Source organism: Tupaia chinensis, unplaced genomic scaffold, assembly GCF_000334495.1.
Source record: "Tupaia chinensis unplaced genomic scaffold, TupChi_1.0 Scaffold000315_1, whole genome shotgun sequence".
NCBI lineage: Eukaryota > Metazoa > Chordata > Mammalia > Scandentia > Tupaiidae > Tupaia > Tupaia belangeri.
This window is the reverse complement of record NW_006159808.1, coordinates 2,680,450-2,702,033: the sequence shown is the minus strand read 5'-3', so window position 1 is coordinate 2,702,033 and position 21,584 is coordinate 2,680,450. Positions and strand designations below refer to the sequence as shown.

The 21,584-nt window shown below is 47.8% G+C and overlaps 1 protein-coding gene and 2 pseudogenes across 4 annotated transcripts in view; 1 reads left to right on the top strand and 2 right to left on the bottom strand.

The window, feature by feature from the left end:
* Nucleotides 1-350: 350 nt before the first annotated feature.
* LOC102491159 (adenylate kinase isoenzyme 6 pseudogene) lies at nucleotides 351-2,081 on the bottom strand (annotated as a pseudogene).
* A 1,284-nt stretch (nucleotides 2,082-3,365) lies between these two features.
* On the top strand, nucleotides 3,366-3,957 carry LOC102476477 (60S ribosomal protein L15 pseudogene; annotated as a pseudogene).
* Nucleotides 3,958-7,048: 3,091 nt separating this feature from the next.
* TET2 (tet methylcytosine dioxygenase 2) overlaps nucleotides 7,049-21,584 on the bottom strand; it is a 100,239-nt gene continuing 85,703 nt past the window's right edge. For all 4 annotated transcript variants that reach the window (XM_027772921.1, XM_006151157.3, XM_027772922.1 and 1 more), the window contains 5 exons: nucleotides 20,433-20,583; nucleotides 18,225-18,314; nucleotides 16,055-16,192; nucleotides 13,871-14,222; nucleotides 7,049-11,680 (listed from right to left, as the gene is read on the bottom strand). In XM_027772921.1, coding sequence (XP_027628722.1) covers nucleotides 10,263-11,680; nucleotides 13,871-14,222; nucleotides 16,055-16,192; nucleotides 18,225-18,314; nucleotides 20,433-20,583 — 2,149 coding nt within the window. In that variant the 3' untranslated portion in view covers nucleotides 7,049-10,262. The remainder of the gene's footprint in view (nucleotides 11,681-13,870; nucleotides 14,223-16,054; nucleotides 16,193-18,224; nucleotides 18,315-20,432; nucleotides 20,584-21,584) is intronic.

The window sequence follows — 21,584 nt, the reverse complement described above, 5'->3', positions numbered from 1 at the left end:
TTCTGTTTCTGAGTGTATATGTTCTCTGGCAAGATAATGAAAAAAATTTTTTAAAGGTCCTTATTTCCTGATGGGGAAAAGGGAGCAGTTTCTCCCCCACGCCCCACCCCACTCCCTCTGCCTGCACCCACTCCCTCCGGAGTTCCCTCATTAACCCCAAAGCCAGAGTCACTATACAGTGTCTACACTGAGTGTGAGGAAGAGAAAGCAGGGGGAAGCTCCCCCTCGGGTGGCCAGGGTGCTTCCCCCCCTGATTTCCAGACCTAGATGCCGTGCACAGGGGACCATGAGGATGAGTCTGTCCTTCCTGGGCTCGGGCTCTTTTATTGTAAAGTGGCCAGTTTTATAAGTTAAGGATTATGGTCTTTGATCTACTGTTCAGTCCATATCAAGATCTGGTTTATATCATCCTCTAACTCTTCTGGTTTATTGCTGGGCAGCTGATGCACAATTTCTTCCTTGTAGGACGATGCGGCTTCATAAAGCACTTAAAATCTCACACGGAATACTTTTAGTTTTTCACTATGACCCCTTGTTTCAAGTCTTGTGTACAGTGCTAGCTCTCAGCACAAAAACTACATCAAACCAGCGTCCAGGGAAGAAATCACAACCACGGTAATCAACAATACCTCCACCTTCTCTCATGTGGTTTTCTAACTCTACTCTGTCTTCATCTGAAATGGGACAATCATACTCATAGCCGTCAAATGTCGGCCATCAGACGCTGGTGTCTGTGGCCAGGCCCATCCTGCTACGTCCATGGCTTTGCTCTGGCGTTCAGAGATGTAGGCATTGAACAGAGCTGGCTGGCTGTGTGGCGTCGTGGTGTTGCCCCCTAAGTCACCCACATTAATGTATGCCTGATCTTGGTGCAAGTTCTTTGCCTAGCGTGGCTTTTCCAACCCCTGGTGTACCGGTGAGCAAGATATTCAGAAGCACCACCGCCTTCGCGGCGATGGCTCCCGGCACCTCGGCTCCGGCGCTGCCGGGAGCGCTACCCTGGGCTCAGGCACTTCAAACTCCGGGGCAGGGGAAGCCCTGCCACTCTGGGTCCCTGACCTTCTGAGATGACCGGGGTCCCCCTTCAATCACAGGCATGGACTGGAAGCACTGGTCTCATCTCTTTCCCACCCCGCCTTGGCCTCTCACCACCCCCATTTCCGGGACGGGGAGTGCGTGTTGAATCATTTTCTGTTTCCAGAAAGCCCACAGCAACAGTGACTCAAAAGCTGAGCAGCCCTCTTCTCTGAAAGATCTCACGGTTGGGCTATGCAGGCAGCTTCTGGCCTTCCTGGCCTTCCGCTGGGGAGTGTCATTTTACACAGCTGGGGTTTCCCCTCTTCACACACTCGCACTAGAACGGTTGCCATGAGAACAAGTGAGTCACCGCTCTTGAGCACAGGCATGTGGGGAGGCCAGGCCCATGCCTACCTATGCCCACGGTTTTGCCACGGTTAGTGAGGATGGGAAGGGTTAATGTATATCAAGCACTTTGATCATGGTTTGGCCTATCAGAAAATTCTAATTGTCAGTGACTTTTTCCCCCTATTGTCAGGAAACGTGCATTCACCAGAGAAAGCACCCCCGTGGGGAATGATCATACACAATTCCTTCCCCACTTTTCCCTCCTGTTGGGCATTTGCAGCCAACAGGGGAATACATGCGCTTTTGTACCAAGCCACTGGGCCAGGTTTGGAACTGTCGGCTATGTGGGATCTGGCTCCCTTAACCTCTGGGCTACGGGACTGGCCCTGGCAGTGGTTAACACCCTCGCTAAGCTTCCAGTTGGGGCACTTCCTAAGCTGGAAACGCAGACGTCGTTCTCCAGCTGCCTGGAGAGGGAAGCACAGCCCTGAAGATGTCGCAGCTGGCCAGTGTCCTCGCCGTCCAGGCACCTGAGCACGCCCTAGCCTGCGGCTCTTGGCCTGCTGTCGGGCTGGTTCCGAGCCACCCCACAGCGAAGTGTGGGCTGGTGTCAATGCTCCACTGGGCTGGCCTGGGCTGGCCGTGTGAGGGCCGTTATTCTGAGTCTTCACAAAGTTGCCACTTCTGCTGGGCCCTGCAGAGCCCGGTTGCTCCATACTCAGTGGCAGCTGACTTCAGGCATCTATGGCTCTAGAATTCCTGTGTTTACTGTGCCATGTGTCCCAGTGCGCACAGGGCTTTTATCTTTGTAAGCTTGCATTTCCACTGTCTGCACAGGGCTTGGCATATGGTCGGAGTTCTATAAGCAATTTCTTAAATATATAAGTGAAAACATTGGAAGGACTCTGGGCTATGCTTCTCTTGTTTTTTTTTTTTTTGTTTTGTTTTGTGAGATTTGTGCTATAGGCATGGGTACTTGCCAGAGAGACAGACAAAAAGTGAGAAATCTCTCCTGGGGGTGGGTGGGATAGCCATGCAATAATCGCTTCTCCTCCATTCTCTCAGTATTTTGGGTGTGCATATATATGCCACTGTGTGTGTGTTTTAAGAGGTCTTCACTATAGGGCGCGTGCACTCACCAGAAAGACAGTCGGACAGAAAGCGAGAAATCATCCCCCGGGGGGATGGCCACGCCACTATCCCTTTTCCTCCATTCTCCTCAGAATCTTGGGCATGCACGCACATGTGCTCGGCTTGAGTTTAAGCTCCCGGGAGCAGGACTTGAACCATGGTCGACTACATGGGCATCCAGTGACATAGCCATTGCGTCAACTGCTGATCCCCCCATTGTGAGTTTTAAGCCTCTGTTAGTCTTGTGGGAGTCCAGCTCCTTAACCACTATGCTACCTCCTGGTCCTTTAAGCTTTCATCCTCTGGGGTGTACCCTCTTGCTGTCATGAGCTTCCTTGATCGGTCCAGCACTTTTTCTCCTTTATCGCTCTGCTACTTATAAAGATCTGTGCTCCGAAGTTCTAGGACCACGGCCTTTGCTTATTTCACCCATGGATGTAACAATCTTTAAAAGGTATTTTCCTCCTGGCTCCCCTTCTCTGTTCTCCGTCCTCTTGTCTCAGAGGTGACGTAGGGTGGGTAAATACAAATCTACACCCTTGCAGCCCCCCGAGCCATCTGGAGAAGCCCCACTTGTTTCGTTCCAGGCATCTTCCTGGGCCTTCCCAGGCTAGCCCATGGGTCCTCACAGCCGCCTTTGGGAGAGTCGTCACTCATTCTGCTTGGGGGAGAAATGAGGAAATTGATCAAAAAGCTCATGTAACTCATCTAGGGCTGAGCTAGAATCTGATTATTTAAATTATGAAAAGCCAAACTTTCTTCTACCCTGTTACCTCCAACTCTTTTCCCTTTGGCAATTATGAAATAACACCGCAGGGGAGAAAGGCTCTTTCCTTTCCGTCTGGCGGCAGCCATCAGGTCAAGCCAAGATGGGCGCGTCCAAATACATCCAGGAGCTGTGGCAGAAGAAGCAGTCTGAGGTGATGCGCTTTCTCCTGCGATCCGCTGCTGCTAGTACTGCCAGCTCTCGGCCTGCACTGGGTGCCTGCCCACCCGGCCAGAGAAAGCGCACAGACTGGGCTGAAGGCGAATCAAGGTTATGTGATATACAGGATTCGTGTTCTGCATGGAGGCTGCAAATGCCCAGTCCCCAAAGGCGCAACTATGGCATGGTGTTAACCAGCTCAAGTTTGCTCAGAGCGTGTAGTCTGTTGCAGAGGAGCGAGCTGGACGCCACTGTGGGGTTCTCTGAGTCCGGAATTCTTACTGGGTGGGTGAAGATGCCACATACAGATTCTTTGAGGTCATCCTCACTGATCCATTCCATAAAGCTATCAGAAGAAACCCTGACACCCAGTGGATTACCAAGCCAGTTCACAAGCACAGGGAGATGCGGGGCTGACATCCGCAGGCCGCAAGAGCCGAGGCCTTGGAAAGGGCCACAAGTTGCACCACACTATTGGTGGCATTCCCGTGCTGCTTGGAGAAGGCGCAATACTCCAGCTCCACCGCTACCGCTAATCTAAGAAATGTTTGTAAAATTCATACCTATTAAACAATTTTGGACCCAAAAAAGTATACCGCCCAGAGGAGAGGAATCCTATCTCATTATGCTAACTGCTGTTCCTCCCTATCTCATAATGGCAGAGGGAGTGTCCCCTAAATAGAGCCCCCGCCCCCCACAGCGTTTCTCTGGCCCTTATCCTCTCTAAAAGCCTTATCCTTCGCAGCCCAGCTAAGCGTCCCTCTGCTCACCCAGGAGCAGACCTTCCAGGGCATTCACATTCCTCTGAATAACCCAAGGCCTGACCCATCACCCGGCAGCCACCTGCTTCCTGCCGCTCAGACCTTATTCTCCTCCCCTGGGCGTATCCCGCCTCCCGTCATCAACCTCTGAAGCATGGCAGTCCCAGTCTGCATTGTTTCATCCTCCCCATCGCTGGGGGCATAGACGGTACTGGGGTGGGGGGCATAGTTCGTACACAGCTGAGAACGCCTCTGGATTACTCTGTGAACGGGCTGTTTCATTTCGGATTTTGTATTCTTCTGATCCAAGGCCTTACGAAGGTCTCCCTTGCTACTCACAAAACCCTCGCATCTCACCAGGTGGCTCCCACGTCACCTCCCTGGCTTGCCATCTCCCTGGCTGTTTCATAAGTCATTCTTCAGGGGCATATTTGGAATCATCCAAACTCCTCTTACATCCAGGCACTGGCAGACGTGGGGTGGGCTGGGGCGAGAACTCGGGCTCTTACCTTCCAGGAGTGCTGGCGGCTGTGAGTGGCAGGAGGTGGCTGAGGGGGCAGGGAGCCTTCCCCAGCCTGAAGGAGTTGCTACCTTGGGGAACTAACCCAAATCCCATACACTAGGGTGTCAAGGGAAGAGGGCAGGACTCTCTTGGCCTCCGCAATAGGGTTTACCTTGATCTGGAGGCAGTGAGAAACCCCAAGGGGGAGGCCAGGAGTGTGGCCCACTCGAGGGCCTGGCTCCCTACGTGCTGAGGCCTTTGAAGACAGGAACCAGGTGCCCCTTCTCTCATTCTGTGCACTTTGCACATAGGGCTTTGTCACTAACAGCCTCAAGGAAGAGGTGGGCGTCTTGCTTTCCAACCATCGGCATTGCCTGGGGAACTGAGGGAGAAGCGGTGAGGCTGCACTTGGCTGCTGTTGGTCAGAAATGCGCCTGGATTCAGGCAGGTAGCTTTGAGTACATGGGAACAAAACTACCTGTGCTGGAAGCCGAAGGCATGTGCATGGAGCTTAGCACCGCTGTGGCCACGCGCACCACTGCTCACCACCGCAAGGGCCAGGGTCTTTCTCAGGGATGGAGGCGGAGAGTGCTGAGCCTCCCTGAGGAGCAGAAGCCCTGAGGTCAGTGAGCCAGTGTCTCCAGCCTTCATGCTGAAGGTGCTCTGCTCACAGTGGGGGTGACAGCAAAGGTGCTCCCTTTGTGGAGCCTGCAGCCTTTGTGGACTCCCCTGCAGGTGGCCTTTCAGACAATCAACAATTCACAACCACTGGGGGTAGAGGCCTGTTGACTAAACTTTCTGGCCCAGGTCAGCAGGTGGCATCGTGGTTAAAGGCGCTAGACTCCCACATGGCTGACGTAGTTCAAGTCCTGGACCCAGTGGCTTTAAACTAATGCTGGGTGCATATGCATGTGTTCCCCAAATCCCCCAGAGAATGGAGGAAATCACCCACAAGGGGTGATTTCTCACGGTCTCTCTCCAGTGAGCAAACACATAACAAAAATCTCTTAAAACACAACGAAAAACCTTCTGGATCAGGCTGGTTCTCACACAGCAGGTGAGCAGAGCAGTAGGATGAGGCAGGGGTCCAAGAGAGGCAGTTGCCCATGAGCCGGACTGAGGAAAGCGGTCATGTGACAGGCGGCAGGCTGCGCCTGCTGGTGAAAGGTCCGTTCCTGGTGATTATTGCCAGGGTGGCAACGGGCCAAGAACGCTCCGTGAGTGCTGGCTTCTCTGCCATTGCCAGCTGTCTCCTGTTTGCGTCCACAGGATGCCTGATCAGCAGGTCCGCTCACACCCTCACCTGTGCTGGCGCCAGGGGCCTCTGCAGCTGGGATCAGGGTGGAGCCTTACCAGGACGAGCTTCTGAGCTCAGGCTGAAATTCTCCTTCCCTGGGTGGTGGGGTCTCACACACAGGAAGAGCAGGAGGTTCCACAGGTTCAGCCTGAGGCTGGATGGTCAGACAAGGCTGACAGTCTGCCCTGCCTGCAGGGTCTAAGTTGGAAGAAAAAAAGTGGCCAGGTTGCTGCCTCCAACAGTGAGGCTGCTTCTAAGGGCTGGGGTTGAAGCAGATCTGGAGGGATGCCCCAGTCTGAGAGCTCAAAGGTTACTAAGTTGCAGTCACTTCTTGGGTTGTATTATGTCAATCAAAGCTGGCCCCAGTCGAAGCCGAGTGGGAGGAATATGGGAAAGGGAATTCCCTTCATGCAGGGTGAAAATTCCTCTGCCAGTTTGGAAAGAAGCAGAGGGTTGGAAGATTGATAACCAAGTTTAATGACCGTGTGGCTCTAGGATGTCTCACCAGAGCGCACAGGTGTGCATGGGATGGCTCACATGGCAGAGGACAGGGAGCAATGAGAACAAGGTAGCTACAGGTTCCTGAAGTCACGTGGGGACCCTGGGGGGCTGGTGCACCTGTCTAAGGCCTCTCGGCCATCCCTGCTCGCTCCCCTGGCCTAACACATGCCTGCCTCCCTGACAGCAGGAAGAGGGATTTTTTTCCTTGAACAGGGGTGTGAAGAGGAAGGTGGGTGTCTGCAAACAGTCGTCCTTGGACCTAAGAAGTCTGAATCCCACTCTGGGATACCAGCTGTCCCTGCAAGCCCTCCCGGAAGGTCAGCAGAGTTGCTGCTCCACCCTGGTTTCACCGTCTGTGCGACAGGCTGAGGAAGCTGGAAACAGGAAGCCAGGGGCTTTCTAGCCTACTGATCAGGGAAATATGCGGCCTTAATAACTGTTACCACCTCAGAAGAGTCTAAGATTAAGGATAACGATCTAAAAAAACTTAAAATGTTTCATTTTTTTCCTGCAGTGAGGGGGCAGTGATTCAGTCAACAGAAACTTCAGGAAGACGACTCTTAGAGTGCATTAAATAAATATAAATTTTATTAAAAACACTCACATAGCATTATCAGGAATGATATAATAATAAACAGCTTTCAAATAACCTGCATTCATAACATTACAATACTTACAGTATTTATAACCATCTTCAGATTTTATAAACCAAACATCTCATGAAAATGAAATGAGACTAACTTACAAAAAGTAAAGCATAGAAAAATGCACATAGAAGTTCATTGTTTTAGTGTCCAACTGCAAGTCTCCTACACAGGTTAACTACTAGCTCGAGCCGTGAACTGTACAGCACTGTGTCAATCAGGATGAAAAATTCATTCAAGTAACGTTGACACCACTCAGAAGCATCTTCAAGTATGGCTATCTAGTCAACCTGATATTCCTAGAGAAGCAAACTGTAGATCTGCTTTCCGTTCCTTCCGAGGCAGGTGTGATATTTACAATGATCTGCTATTTACAATATGCTGCTCAGTTGTCTCCCTTCCTCTACCTGACCTCTCCCCACCCCTCAGACTGCAAATCCTGCTCTCGTTGGCTAGCAGTTTGACAGATGACAGTGGATGACGAACCAAGTATTCCTTAGGCATGGCTGACTCAGAACAACCAAGTGTATGTGTAACAACCAAATGCTTTGGGGTAGACAGGACGCTGGATGGAAAACGTGAAAACCATGTGGTCTATACGCAGAGCAAACATTTTTGAAATGTTTGTAAGTTGAATGCAGCCAAAAACTAGAGACTTTTTTTTTTTTTAAAAGACAAAAGCCATCTTATAAAGATTTGACCAATACAACCCAAAGGCCTCTTGATTAAGAATTTATTTGAAATGCTAGTAAGCAAGAACGTATTTACACAAGGGCAATTGTTTACACACAGTCTATTGCACACCATAGCTCGAGGTGTTGGCTTGTTGGGGAAGTCTTCGCGGAGCACGAACCTGTGCTGACACAGGGCCCAGAAAGCTTCCTTTAGAGAGTGAAAAACCTCTGGCTAACGGCCACTTGCCAAACTCCTGCCTCGTAATTCTCCCTTTATCAACTCAGTGCATTCTCTTTTCATGTAATTATATTCTGCTTGGACAGTCATAGGAGTCCCCAAACTTTTAAAATGTTTTCTTTATAATAAAAAGAGCCAACCAATTTACAAAATCAGTTTTAGTTACATCAGTACATAGACAAGTAAGAGGGATTCAGAATAAAAAGGTTAAATCCCTGAAAAAGAATAGTTATTAACCTACAACCATGTGACATAAACACAGGTGGCATGTTGGCATAAGGAGAACACGAGCTGAAATATCCCTGAATTTTTAGAACAAAAGGCTGAAGTTCAAGTTATACTTGCTAAGAAATCAAGTATTGAAACAAAGGTATGATTTTTAAAAAAAAAAAATTAAAAAAAAGACTTGGTAAAAATGATGGTACACAATGCTCTATGCTTTCACTCTCAGTTCAGTATCCTATTGCCAAGCTAGTGTTGAGGTATATGACAAGATAGGAACGCATCACTCAAACTTCCAATGAATTCTTCGCTCACATTATGACATTTGTAGCAGGCTGAGTAGCACCATCAGGATGTGAATTCTGCTTCAAACCCATATAGATATACACATATAGATCTGTATATACGTATATACATATATATGTATATATTTAAATTTTTTACAGTACTAAAATACTAAAGCATCGTGTTAAAAAGTCTTGTTTACAATTTAATTTACTATACAACTCTTCCACTTCTTTATACAAATGAATGACTTAAAACCACCACAGCAAACAGCTGCCTGTTTTGTGTTTCTTGTAACCAACAGATTCACATGGAACTAACCCTGTTTGTTCATCTTACGCAGGCGTCGGCTGCTCCACCTTCCTGGTAAAGAGGACACTTAGCTAAGGAACGACGGCACCAAGGACAGAATTATTGACACACAAGCAGACTGCCCTTCAGCTCTCGGAAGGGCATAGAGGTCCATAAAGCAGCCGAAGCTGAAGTGGAGGAGTCGGGTGGTGCCTGGAGCAGGCGGCCAATTACGGATCACCTGCCGTTAACAGAAAATGCAGAACTGTGCACACGGGAGCAATGGGCCTGCCACCCGACGTGGCAGCACACTGTACAGCATGGCTGTGACATGAGCACCAGAAACGTATGTTGTGGACTGACGGTCCCCTTGAATCCAGGAGGCCCCAGCTGGGCTCTAACTGGCTGTAGATGCGTGACTAAGAGCAAAAATATCATAAAAGCTTTCCTTATTTCCTTAAAAAAATCCACTTTGCATTCTGAAATGAAAGTAAACTCTTCTTAAAAAAGTCTCAGTACCTTAGCATTGTTCAAGTTGTCCAAGCTTAGGTAGACAAAGTGCTTCTAAAACACCATTTAAAATATTTATACATATACATGTGTGCACATATACATGTGTGTGTACATATGTACATATATGTTTACTGTCCCACAAGGACTTCACTGGATGAGCAAAATCCAGAGGCCTTTAAAATGTCCACATTTTGTTAAAAAAAAAAAAAAGCTTGTTTAAGAATAGGTAATTATGATTAAAAACTTGAAAGAAAAGGTACCCCATTGTTTCAGGGCACTGGAGTACACAGATAGCATCTTGATATAAAGGCATTAAATTTTCAACAATTAAAAGACACCATTTTCTTAGCACCATTTCTTAGAACATCCAAACAAATTCAGTGTTTTGCTGCTATTCATTTACGTATTTTGTAGCTATTTTGATAAATAAAAAGTACTATTAAGATTACAGTAAAAACTGCATGTTAAGCCATAATTCCAGTATTTCAGTCCCTCCGTCTATTCATTCAGCACCAGGCGGCATGCCAAGCTCCTGCCGCTGTGACACCGCAGGGCTGGCCTGTGATCCGCGACACAGACTCGGCGTTGTTCTCAGTGGTCACAGATGTGAAGCACTGTAAGGGGCAGAATGTCACCTCCATGCTCGTCTCGTCCAGCAATGGAGCCAGTGTTTGAAGTGAACCGTGGGCCACTCTTCCTGCCTTCTGCGTAGCATGCCCCATCTGTGACCACTGGGAGTCGCTGGAGAGGGCGTGCTACGGTAAGGCCACCTCTTGGTTTGTGGGGAGCTGAGGTCTTTCCCATCACACTCGTGAATATGGGGACTGCTGCCCACCACCCATGTCCCAGGAGCCACATGGCCGACGGGCTGGCTGTGGCCTTTTCCAATGAGGTAACCGACGAGAGGGCGACATCAGATGTATCTGTTGTAAGGCCCCGTGACCCGCGTGAAGGCGTACGGGGACGTTGTCACTGTGGAGTCCGTGGTCACGGACATGGTCCTCTCGGCCAGGGTCTTGATGAAGCGCCGGTAAGTGGGCTCCGAAGGTTCGTGTGGCTCGGCGGGCTCCCGCTTGACCTTTTTGCCGTGGCTTTTCTGAGGCACGTAGTCCGGGCCGTACTTCTCACACTCTTCCTCCTTCTCACGGGCTTTCTCTGCCATCTTGGCTTCCCAGAGAGCCAAGCCATGTTTCGGCTCATTCATGCTCTTGTGCTGGTAAAAGACCAGCGAGATCCTTGTCGGGTGGTTCCTGTTGGGATTCTTTAGGGGGGTAGTGGCGTGGAGCTCACGCTTTGCACACTCGATGAGGATTGACCCGTGCGTGGGGGCCACGGCCACACCCCCGATGTCAGGATCTAGAAAGCTCTGCTCGCTGTCGGACCAGACATCCCCATCCTCTGCCGGAGCCACGCCCTGGCCTGGGGCCGGAGGCTGCTTTTCCTGACTGTGGGCCTCCCCTAACCTGTGCAGGCCACCATGGACAGGGGCAGTTCTGTCCTGGGCAAGACCTGGAAGCACCTTAGACAGCCCATTTGCTGTGTGGGAAAGCACATCCTCCTCCTTGCTCTGGACAGGCAGGGCGTGGAGAGAGCTGCTGAGCACACCTGCAGCTGCACCATAGTTATGGGCCACGTGAGGAGAGGGGTGGTGCTCACCATTCTTGTAGTCTAGGTTGGGGTTGCTCAGATTGGGAGGTAACCGCGACGTGGCTCCCAGGAAGTGGCTGTCCACCTCGCGAGTGGGATAAGAAGGGAACGTCCCCACGTGGTGTACATTTGGTCGGATGGTGCAGTTGCTGAGGGCATCTCCCTGTACGTTTTGGTTTCCGTAACCTAAGTATTTAGCGGTAAAACTCTGGCTGTTTCCAAATCTCGGCTGGTAAAGCGTGTGGATGGGTGGGAGATTGAGCTTGGAGAGATGTTCCTGACTTGGGTACCTGTACAGATCTGCAGGTTGGGACTGGGGAGAATAGGAACCCAGGTATGGGGAGCAGTTGTCCACTGATACGTTGCCATTGCATTGATATGATGGGTACTGGTGACTCTGATTCAGAAGCCCAGGGTAGGGGTTCATGGGATTAGAAGAATTCAAATATGAACCTGCAGCTTGGGATGAGGTGGCATAGAGGCTCATAGTGTCGGCACCTCCATAAACACCTGACGTGTGTGAAGAGCTTGGGTAAGAACTAACTGGGTTAGGCTGTCTCATGTATAGACTGGTGGATCCAGAGGGAGAGTAAGAGCTGGGAGCATCTGATGAAGGGTTATTAATCAGGGGGTGATGTGCAGGCTGGGGCTGGGGCACAACTGGTCCTGAGAGTCGCAGGAGTTCTGTGGACGGGGGAGAGAACAAAGCAAAGATGCTCGGTTAGAATCTTACGAGGGCTGGTGATGACACTTGAATGCGTGTGCAGAACACTGCCAGTCTCTACGACGTGACACCCATATGAGAACAAGAGCAGAGAGCTTGTCCAACACCATGCTTTGAGCTGAAGGAATTAGAAATAAGATGCAGAGGGACCAGCAGATGCCCTGATGACCTCATGGGACTCACATAGTCAGTCACTGTTCCAGTCCTGGACCAGATGGCTTGGAACTCACGCCGGGTGCATGTGCCTGTGTGTGCTCAAGATCCCGAGAGGAGAATGGAGGAGAAGGGACTATGGCGTGAGCTTCCCCCTGGGGGAGGGGGAGTTCTTGCTTGCTTTCTGTGTCTCTGGCAAGCACATGTGCCCTATAGCAAAAATCTAAGAAAAAGTAAGATGTGGAATTTATAATGGTGTAATCTGGTAAGCGCAGAAAAATGTAATAGACCTCCAAAACCACTCCAGTGAGAACATCTCGTTTTCTGGGACTTCTGAACGTGCTCTGCTTGGAGCACCCTCTTCTCTCTACCCCTACCCTTCCTTGGCTTAGTCATCTCTTCCTCCAGAAAGGCTGCCATGACCTCATCATCTAGTGCTTCTATAATATAGATTGAGCATCCTCAATCTGAAATTCTAAAATCTGTAATGCTCCAAAATCCAAAACCTTGGAGCATCAACATGACAACACGTGGAAAATTGCACTCATGCAATGGCCTCATGTGATGGGTCACGTATCCTGCATGTATAATCGCCTTCAGGCTGTGTCGAAAGGTATATGTGAAAGAAACAGACCGTTCAGACGTGGGTCCCGTCCCTAAGAAACCTCATTATGTATAGGCAAATATTTCAAAATCTGACTTCTGGTCTCAAGCATTTTGGATAAGGGATATTCCAACCTATCCCCATTGCAAACATATTCCAATTCCTCTTGGGATTTTGGGCATGCACGCACACGCCCCCAGCGTGAGTTTTAAGGCGTCTGGTCTGGGTCTTGAACTGCAGTTGACTATGGGGGAGTACAACAACGTAAGCATTACACCATCTGCTGGTCCTGCCCTATTTCATCTTGCCTGTGCCTGGCATGCAATAGAATTTATATTATAATTGAAACAATAAAAAATTAGTTCTAAAAGATTCAGTAATCTGAGAAAAAGACTGCCCTTCATTCAAACATACACAGCATCTTATATAATTGGCAAATCCTATTTCATGAACAGACTTTCCAGAAAGAAAATGTACACAGTTGTAGGTAACACATTAGAGTTTAAACTTAAGTGACACTTTGTAAAGTCACAGCTCCAGGGCTCAGATGGTGAGCCATGTGGGAGTCGGCACCTTCACCACCACGCCACCTGCTGGTCCAGGTGTGACCTGTTTAGAAAGGCTCTCTAGGAGGCCACTTGCAGAAACCCTCCTAAACGAGACTCCCAATCTAAGGGAAACTTCCTCCCCCTGGTTCCTCCATAAATTTTATTTTCAAACTTCTCAGTAAATAGTACCATTTCAGTTATCTAGACTTAAAACTTGGGAATCATTCTTACATTTTTTTCTTTCATTCTAATGTTTATCATCAACATTGATTTTTTTTTTTCTCATTTTAGAAGAATTCACTTGCATCACTTTTTGTTTGAGAGGTTTTTGCTACAGGGCGCGCGTGCGCCAGAAATAGAGACAGAGAGTAAGAAATCACTCGCCAGGGGGGATGGCCACATGGCATTCCCTTCTCCTCTGTTCTCCTCTTGGGATCTTGGGCACACACATACATGTGCCCAGTGTGAGTTTAAGCTGCTGGGTCTGAGACTCAAACCGTGGTTGACTACGTGGGAGTCCAGCAACATAGTCAATATGCCAACTGCTGGTCCCTCACCTGCATCACTTCTGTATCATCTCACCTCTCTCCCTGACCACTGTGTCTCCAGTCCACCTGGCCTGCCTGTAGCGCTGATTTGGCCCTGTCACTTACCCGTCTAGAAACTGCTGTTTATTACAGAATGAGTTCCAAACTTCTCTATCTAGCTGGGGCTGACGGTGCACATTTCACAACCATCTCGGAGCCAAGACTTGTGGCTCTAGGGAAGGTTCCGGTACAGAACTAAGACGGTGGCCGATGCCGCCTTCCCGCATTAATGGTGACCGTGCCCTGGGAGCAGCTTACCTGCCAGCTGCTTGGCCTGGCTCGCGCTGTCCGTCTGTTTCGGACGTGCAGAGGCCGCCTTGTCCTTCTCGTTCTTCAGGCCGCTCTCCAGAGAAGACAGCTTTTCAGCGGCAGCCTTCTTGGCTTCCAGTTTCCTTTGCCGGCAAGTCTTAACGGGCTCTGCTAACATCCTGACCTTCCGGCGGAACGATGTTAGGACCTGAATGGCACCACTCCGCTTTTTCTCCTCCTGGGCTTCTGCACTCCCGAACTCATCCACATCGGAGACTTTGTACAACGGCAGGACGTGGAGCTGCTCGTCCTCAGGCTTCCCTCCGACCTCCCGATTGTCCTCTCTTGTGAGGGTGCACACCTGGTGGGAGGGAAGGGAGACCGCACAGCCCCGGTTACAGGCCCACAGAAATGTGCAAGTGCGCATGTGCATCTTGCCCCCTGGTGCCCACATGCGTGTTGGTGGCCTAGCTGGACACCCGTGTTACCATAAGCCCCTTATCTGTCGTTAACAAAGAGCACTGAGACAGTATAAGGAGATGCACACGAGGCGGCATCAGCACTTCCGTTTGAGTATCAGGAACTGTTCCCGGTGGTGACTCTTCGTCACATGCATTTTTCCTTCACTTTGTTCTTCCTGCTCTAGGATGTGTGCTCACCAGAGCAATAGAAAGCAAGCGGGAAAGCGGGAAAGCATCCGCCTCGGGGGATGGCCACACCACAATCCCTTCTCCATTCTCCTCTTGGGGTTTCAGGCACGCGCGCACACACGCTTGTATGGTTTTCATTCTGCCGGGTCTGGGACTCGATCCCCACAGTGAGCTGTCCAGCCACCTATACCCAGGCCCCCACTGACCCTGCATGTGTGACAGATGCTAAAAGAGGAGGCAACGACCTGACCGAAATGAAAGTCTCCTGCTTTCTGCCACTTCAAAACAGATGTGACAGATGCGAGGCCTCTTCAAAAAGAAGCTAAAAGTTTCTTTGCTAAGGGGCCTCCTCTGTTCTTGGTGCTATGTTCCCCTCATCTCACGCCTTCATACGCCTCTTTCCTCATGCGAGACTCCTAACTGTTTAAAAACTGTTTAGGAAACTCATATCAAAATGAAAATCTAATGAAAAGTTAGATTTGGCCAACTCCAATGTGTAAGTTAACACGGTTTCTGTCCTCTGTACTGTTGAACCTAACTCATTGTTTCTCTTCTCTTATTTCTGAAATGTCCCCTCGTACAAGTGGGTACTCTAAAAAGGAGGGAGAGTGAGAGAGCTCATTATCCTTAACAGGGCCCCACACTGTGACCCCCTCCCAGCCAGCCAGGGTAATGGCAAGAGTACCCGGCATGGGCGAGTCAACCTGGGAACCAAAACTCGACCCTCCATGTGCCGCCACTGGGCTGGACCAATGGGACTTTCTCCATCTGAAATTCTGTGTCCACTCTGGAATTTTTTTTTTGGAGAGGTTTTTGCTATAGGGTATATGTGCTCACCAGACAGAGACAGACAGAAAGCGAGAAATCACCCCCCAGAGGGAATGGCTACGCCGCAGTCCCTTCTCCTCCATTCTCCTCTCAGGATCTTGGGCACGCATGCACACGCACCCGGCGTGAGTTTAAGTCACAGGGTCCGGGACACAAACTGCGGTCGACTACATGGGAGTCCAGCGACATAGCCATTATGCTAGCTACTGTCCCAACTCTGGATCATCTCTTTAAATCCAAGGCAACACCCTGGGCTTTGTCAGACCAGAACATGGCTCCATCCCCACATCTGATCCTTCTCTCCCTCACCGCGAGCTCAAATAAGATACTATTCATTGCATCCACCGTCACATGTGGTCAAAACGAGCTCTTGCACACGAAGACCCTTCTATAGTACGTACTGTGACAACGACAACACATTTATCACTTGAACTTCTCTCAGCAAGGAGGCCTTTAATTATAACCTATCAGGTATCTGACACTGAGCTCCGGGAGGTTTTCCTGGCAGCATTATAACTGGTGATGCCGAGTCACTGGTTTCCATCAGCACCAAGAATTCCCATGATTCTCTTGTGTTTGCCCAGAGTCTTCAGCTAAAGGGCCACCTGCTAGAGTGCTCGCTATGCCAAAGGTCGCTTGCAGCAGCACTTCATGCACGAGACGCAGTACCCTGACCACGTGCAGCGTGGCTGCGCTCGGTGGGAGGTGTGCTTACCAGCGTGCTGCCGTTCTGCATGTTGTGCAAGTCCCTGTGGGCGTGGGCACAGAAGTCCAGGCACGCGGTGACTCCTGAGAACGGGCGGCCTTCCTTCAGACCCAGGCGGCACTCGGGGGCTCTGTGTTCGTACTCGATCTGGAAAGGACAAGTGTGGGTGTGAATCGTAGTTTTCCTCTTAAAAGAAACAAATTAGCTGGTAATCACAGTATTTGGAAATTTTAAAAATGTTTAGACCTGGCCCTGTAGAGCAATAAGCCTTATGCATATAAAGCTGGGGGACCACAGACCAGCAGATGGTGTAATGGCTATGTTGCTGGACTCCCATGTAGTTGACCATGGTTTGAGTCCTGGACCTGGTGGCTTAAACTCACGCTGGGCACATGTGCATGCGTGCCCAAGATCCAGAGAGAGGAGAATGGAGAAGGAATTGTGGTATGGCCACAAATAGTCTGACTATTCTAGATTCTTGGTATTTATATATTTTTGGTTCATATTGTCAATTTCTTCAGAAAACCTGAGATTTTGATAAGTCATGTATTGAATCTGTTTACTAGTTCGGGAAGAACTGAAATCTTAAATACTTAGGCTTGTGGTCCACGAGCCCAGTATAAGTCGCTAGCTGTGTAGTTAGTTCTACTGTTATTTTTCTCAGAAATGTTTTGTAGTTTTCAGTATATGGGCCCATTATTTGATCATAGAGAAAACAAGCCACCAGGTTTGGAACTCAAACTGTGGTTAGCCATATGGGAGTCCAGTACCTTAACCACCATGCCACCTGCTGGCCCCTTGAGTGACCTTTTAAAAATAAAAGCTAAATTGTTTAACCCTCACAACCCCCCCCCCCCCACCCCATGCACTTGAAAGACCCTAACAATCACCTACAGGATAAAAGTTCAAAGACTTGTATTTGGCACCTGAGGCCATTTGTAATGTTGCCGTTCTCCTCCATGATCATGAAGAGTCTTTAAGAGTTATTTAATCCCATTGTTCTTAATTTGATCAGAGAGAGACAGAGAAAGCAAGCTGCCAGATCTGGGACTCAAACCGTAGTTGGTCATGTGGGAATCCAGCCCTCTTAACCACCATACCACCTGCTGGCCGAGGAAGAATCCTTTTTAAGAATTATTATTTTTTTAAAATCTGTTTATTTAAATTGGGCCAGAAAGGGAGCAGAGAGAGAAGGAAAATGAGAAAGCAAGCTGCCAAGTTCGGGACTGGAACCGTTGTTGGCCATGTGGGAGTCCAGTGCCCTTAACCACCACACCACGTATTGGCCCCTTTTTTCATCCTTTCAGAAATGTGCACATACTTCTATTCTGGCTATTGTGTTATTTTACTTTTTTTTTTTTTGGTATAGGGTGTGTGCGCTCGCCAGAGAGAAAGAGAGAAATCCCCCCCTAGGGAGCATGGCCACACCACAATCCCTTCTCCTCCATTCTCCTCTCAGGATCTTGGGCATGCACGCACACGCACCTGGCATGAGTTTTAAGCCACCGGGTCCGGGACGCAAACCGCGGTTGACTACATGGGAGTTCAGCGACATAGCCATTATGCTAACTACTGGTCCCTCATTGTGTTACCTTAGTACTGCTATTTTATGTGTCTCTGTTGCTTCTAACGCAGGTATCACCTATAGACAGAAAAGCTGTATCACTCAGCTTTATATCCCCAGGACTAAAGAGTGTATGCTTTAAGAACAGCAGTTTTGCTGTTGATGTTACTGTAACGTAAAGATTGGACAGTCTTGCTCCATTCATGAGCAAGTTCTGACCAGATCACCTAGCTCTCTCCCTGCGTACTGCCCAGAACACACACAGAAAGCAGGCTTCACAACGCCAAGGTGAAACAAAAGATCTGGCAACATGGACATATGTGTGCGTGTACAATAGAGCTCACTTACAGCGTGTAGACTTGTAACTGAAAATAGTTAATAGGCCGTTAAATCCTGTTGGTGGTGGTCCGTAATTTTAACATAGTCACCAAAGTCAGCTTACAGAGACAGTTATTCATACATGATCAAGATCAATAGAGAGAGTAACTTGAGCTTTAACAGCACATATCTTTACAGCTAAAAAAACCAAACGCTCTTTTGGATGATAAAATTTTCATATACCAAAAAAATAAAACACTACAAATTCTTAAAATTACTGCCAGTAATTAAACTTACCTGATTATTATATGCATCAGGTGCAAGTTTCTTATATGTCGGCGCCATAAGAGTGGACAGGTTCTGCAAATGAGACTCTAGTTTCTCTTCCTGCATAAAAAGGAATAGTTCTGCATATTAAATTCGAGGTCCTTTCTCTCTATATATGAAAGGCAATGAGATTATTCTCTCTAAATATTGAATCTAAAATGTAACATGTGCCTTCCTTATTAAATAAAAGATCTTAATACTATTTCTAAAAGAAAAGAATGGACCACGTTATCACCTTGTTTATATGTCCTGTTAGTATTTTTATGATTCACTGATTTTTCTACTATACACACAGTACATACCTAACAGGGGCACATCTTATGAACATGAGCCCATGTTGCCCTGGGGTTAGAAAAAGGAAGCTACACGGTCTTAAAAGTCACATTTTTCTATTCTCACTGTCCAGTCAGCTGCCAAGGAAGATACACTTGAAATGATAAGTTTGGCTGATTTTGTCTCTTACTAATCTTTATAGTTTACTGTGTTTAGAAAGACAGCATTTCAGAAGTCAGCATGACCTCTCCATAGGATAACTGAAAATTACTGGTAACTTCAAAAATGCAGACAAAATTCTCAGACCTAGAATGTATATACGAAAAACTTTGCAAAGATTATTTTAAAGAAGGGCTCAGTTATATTGCCAACACTCTCTTCTCATGAAGACTAGGTTTCTCGAATAATATGCTTGCAAAAATAGTAGGTGGTGGCCCCATTCATATCTGCTCTCGTCTTAGATTGAGATTTCTTTTTTCCAAAAGGTTCAGAAATACAACCACATACTAGAGAGAGAAATCCTAAGAGAGAGGCTTCGAAGAACAGTCCTTCCACCTGACAGGGAGGGGATTACTGCCCCCTCAGAGTGGGCAGAAAACCTGGTTAAGTGACGCACGCTTATGAAAGACAGGTGAAAAAGCCGAGTGTGGAAAGTTAAAATGAGAGCATGTGGACTTGCTGCTATTCATGAGGATTATTTAACATGCATGTTCTTGCCTTCTCTTATAAAAAGAGAACACTTACCATGCTTAAGTAATATACTTACTATTGAAAACATGATTTCTTGAAAGCAGCTTACTTAGATTTCAAGAATTTTTGCACTTTACTTACTATCATAGTCACAAATAATAAAGTGAACACATTTTAAATTCAGAGGGCTATATCACTGTTACAATATCTATGGTATTTGTTTTAATTATATTTAAAATTCAGAAGGTAATTGCAGGCATCCCTCTGTCTGCAGGGGACTACTGGTTCCAGGAGCTGCCACACAGTTGTTTGCTTGCATTCCTGGTATACAATGGTAGCCTTTGCACAGACCCACACAAGCCTCCTGTACAGTGTAAAGTACCCTCTAGATTACTCATGATACCTGATACAATGTAAATGCTACACAAATACTTGTTATACTTTACTGTTGGGGAGTAATAATGAAGATGAAAAGTCTGTACATATTCAGTACAGAATCAACCATCACATAACATTTTTGGTCTCCTCTCTTGGAGATGCGGAACCTGCAGATAAGGAGGGTCACCTGTGTAAGGTATATGAAGTAAAACCTTGGTCACATATAAATGCTCGTTTATTCCTGACTGTTCAATTAGCATACTCTAGACTGCACTCTGCTCAAAAGTTGTTAATTTTGACACCAACTTGCAAATTTTAAGTTTCAGAAAAAGGCAAAAGACAGTATCTTCGATAGTAAAAATCAATACTCTTTGGTGTTGACTACGTATTTACACTAAAACCTAAATACATTTGTTACTTGAGTGTTCAGCACGGAAACCATAACTATCTCATGGCATATGAACGTGCTAGAAATGGTCCTTCCTGAACATGGTGGTCACGAACGAGGCGCCTGCAATTCAGGTTCCTAGGATGTGAAATGTGACCAGTCTTCATTTGATTTTAACACGAGGTGACGGCCTTTTCAAACCCTAGAATTCATATAAAGAGCAAATACAAAAGGCCCTCGACAGAACGAGTCCCCGACGCTTTATCTGTTTCTGTGCTGTGATAGCGCCATGATCATCCCTCTGTAGGATGTGTTTCTACAGGGGAGCCAGTACGTGTTGGCAAGCTCTCGTTAACAGTGAGCATTTTAACGGAGTGTGTCGCGTTGCTCAGTTCCCTGTGCTCAGCCATTCTCTGTGGTAGAGACTGCACATCAGGAAGTAAACCAACCTCTTTTGGGTCATCCCCAAGCAGCTTAAACTTCCGTGGGATCTTGCTTCTGGCAAACTTACAGCCATTGTAGTACATGCTCCAGGAACAGCCGAAGGAAAAGGAGGCACCGCAGGTCTCTGGGTCCAGCCCCTGGCAGGCACAGGTCCTCCTGGGAAATCCAAGGACCGAGTTCATGGCTATGGGTAGCATTATCTGGCTGCCAATCTCATCTTCCAGGTATGTCAGAATGAGTTTGACAGGAAGTCTAACGCTATTCAATTGTGGCATGACCACACCTTACAACCAACTTTAAAACGTAAGTTTTAAAACATTTTGACTGCAGTTTAATATACAACACGCAGAAAAGCACAGCCTGAATATTCGCAAAACAAACCAAAGGAGTGGCGTCCCCACTAAGAGATGGAACATCTGCGAGCAGAGGCAATGAAAAGCTCCTCTGAATTCTCGGCACTCTAGAAAGCCACATGCAAGTGTGGGCTACAGGGATGCTCACAAAGGACCTGAGAAAACCCTAAGTCCTCAGTACAGTCTAAAAATCTGAGACTCCCTACAAGCTGGACATGATGGCTAAGGCACGGCTGTGAAAGCCTGTCTAAATGTTGAAGACCTGCACCAATACACATCCAGAGCTCCTTCGAAAAGCAAGAAACGCACTGATTGCAGGGACCCGTGGAGCTGTCTAATCATTATACCAGGCAGAAACTTTAAGTCAATGATTTTAAGTATGACCAAAAAACGAAAGAAACCATGTTTAAACAAATACAGGAGTTGTGATAAAAGAGAGAACTAAAGAGATGGCTATTTTTAATTTTTTTGGAGAGGTTTTTGCTATAGGATGCATGTGCTCATCAGAAAGACCGAGAAAGATAGAAAGCGAGAAATCCCCCCCACCCCCCAGGGTGGGTGGCCATACCACAATCCCTTCTCCATTCTCTCGGGACCTTGGGCATGCATGCACATGCACCAGGCGTGAGTTTTAAGTCACCAGGTCCAGGACTCGAACCGCGGTCGACTACATGGGAGTCCAGAAACATAGCCATCACGCTAACTACTGGTCCCAGAGATGGCTATTATAATAAGAAAACAAATAATTGTGGAATTGAAAAATGCAATATCTAAAAAAAGAAAAGTTCACTAAAATGGTTCAGC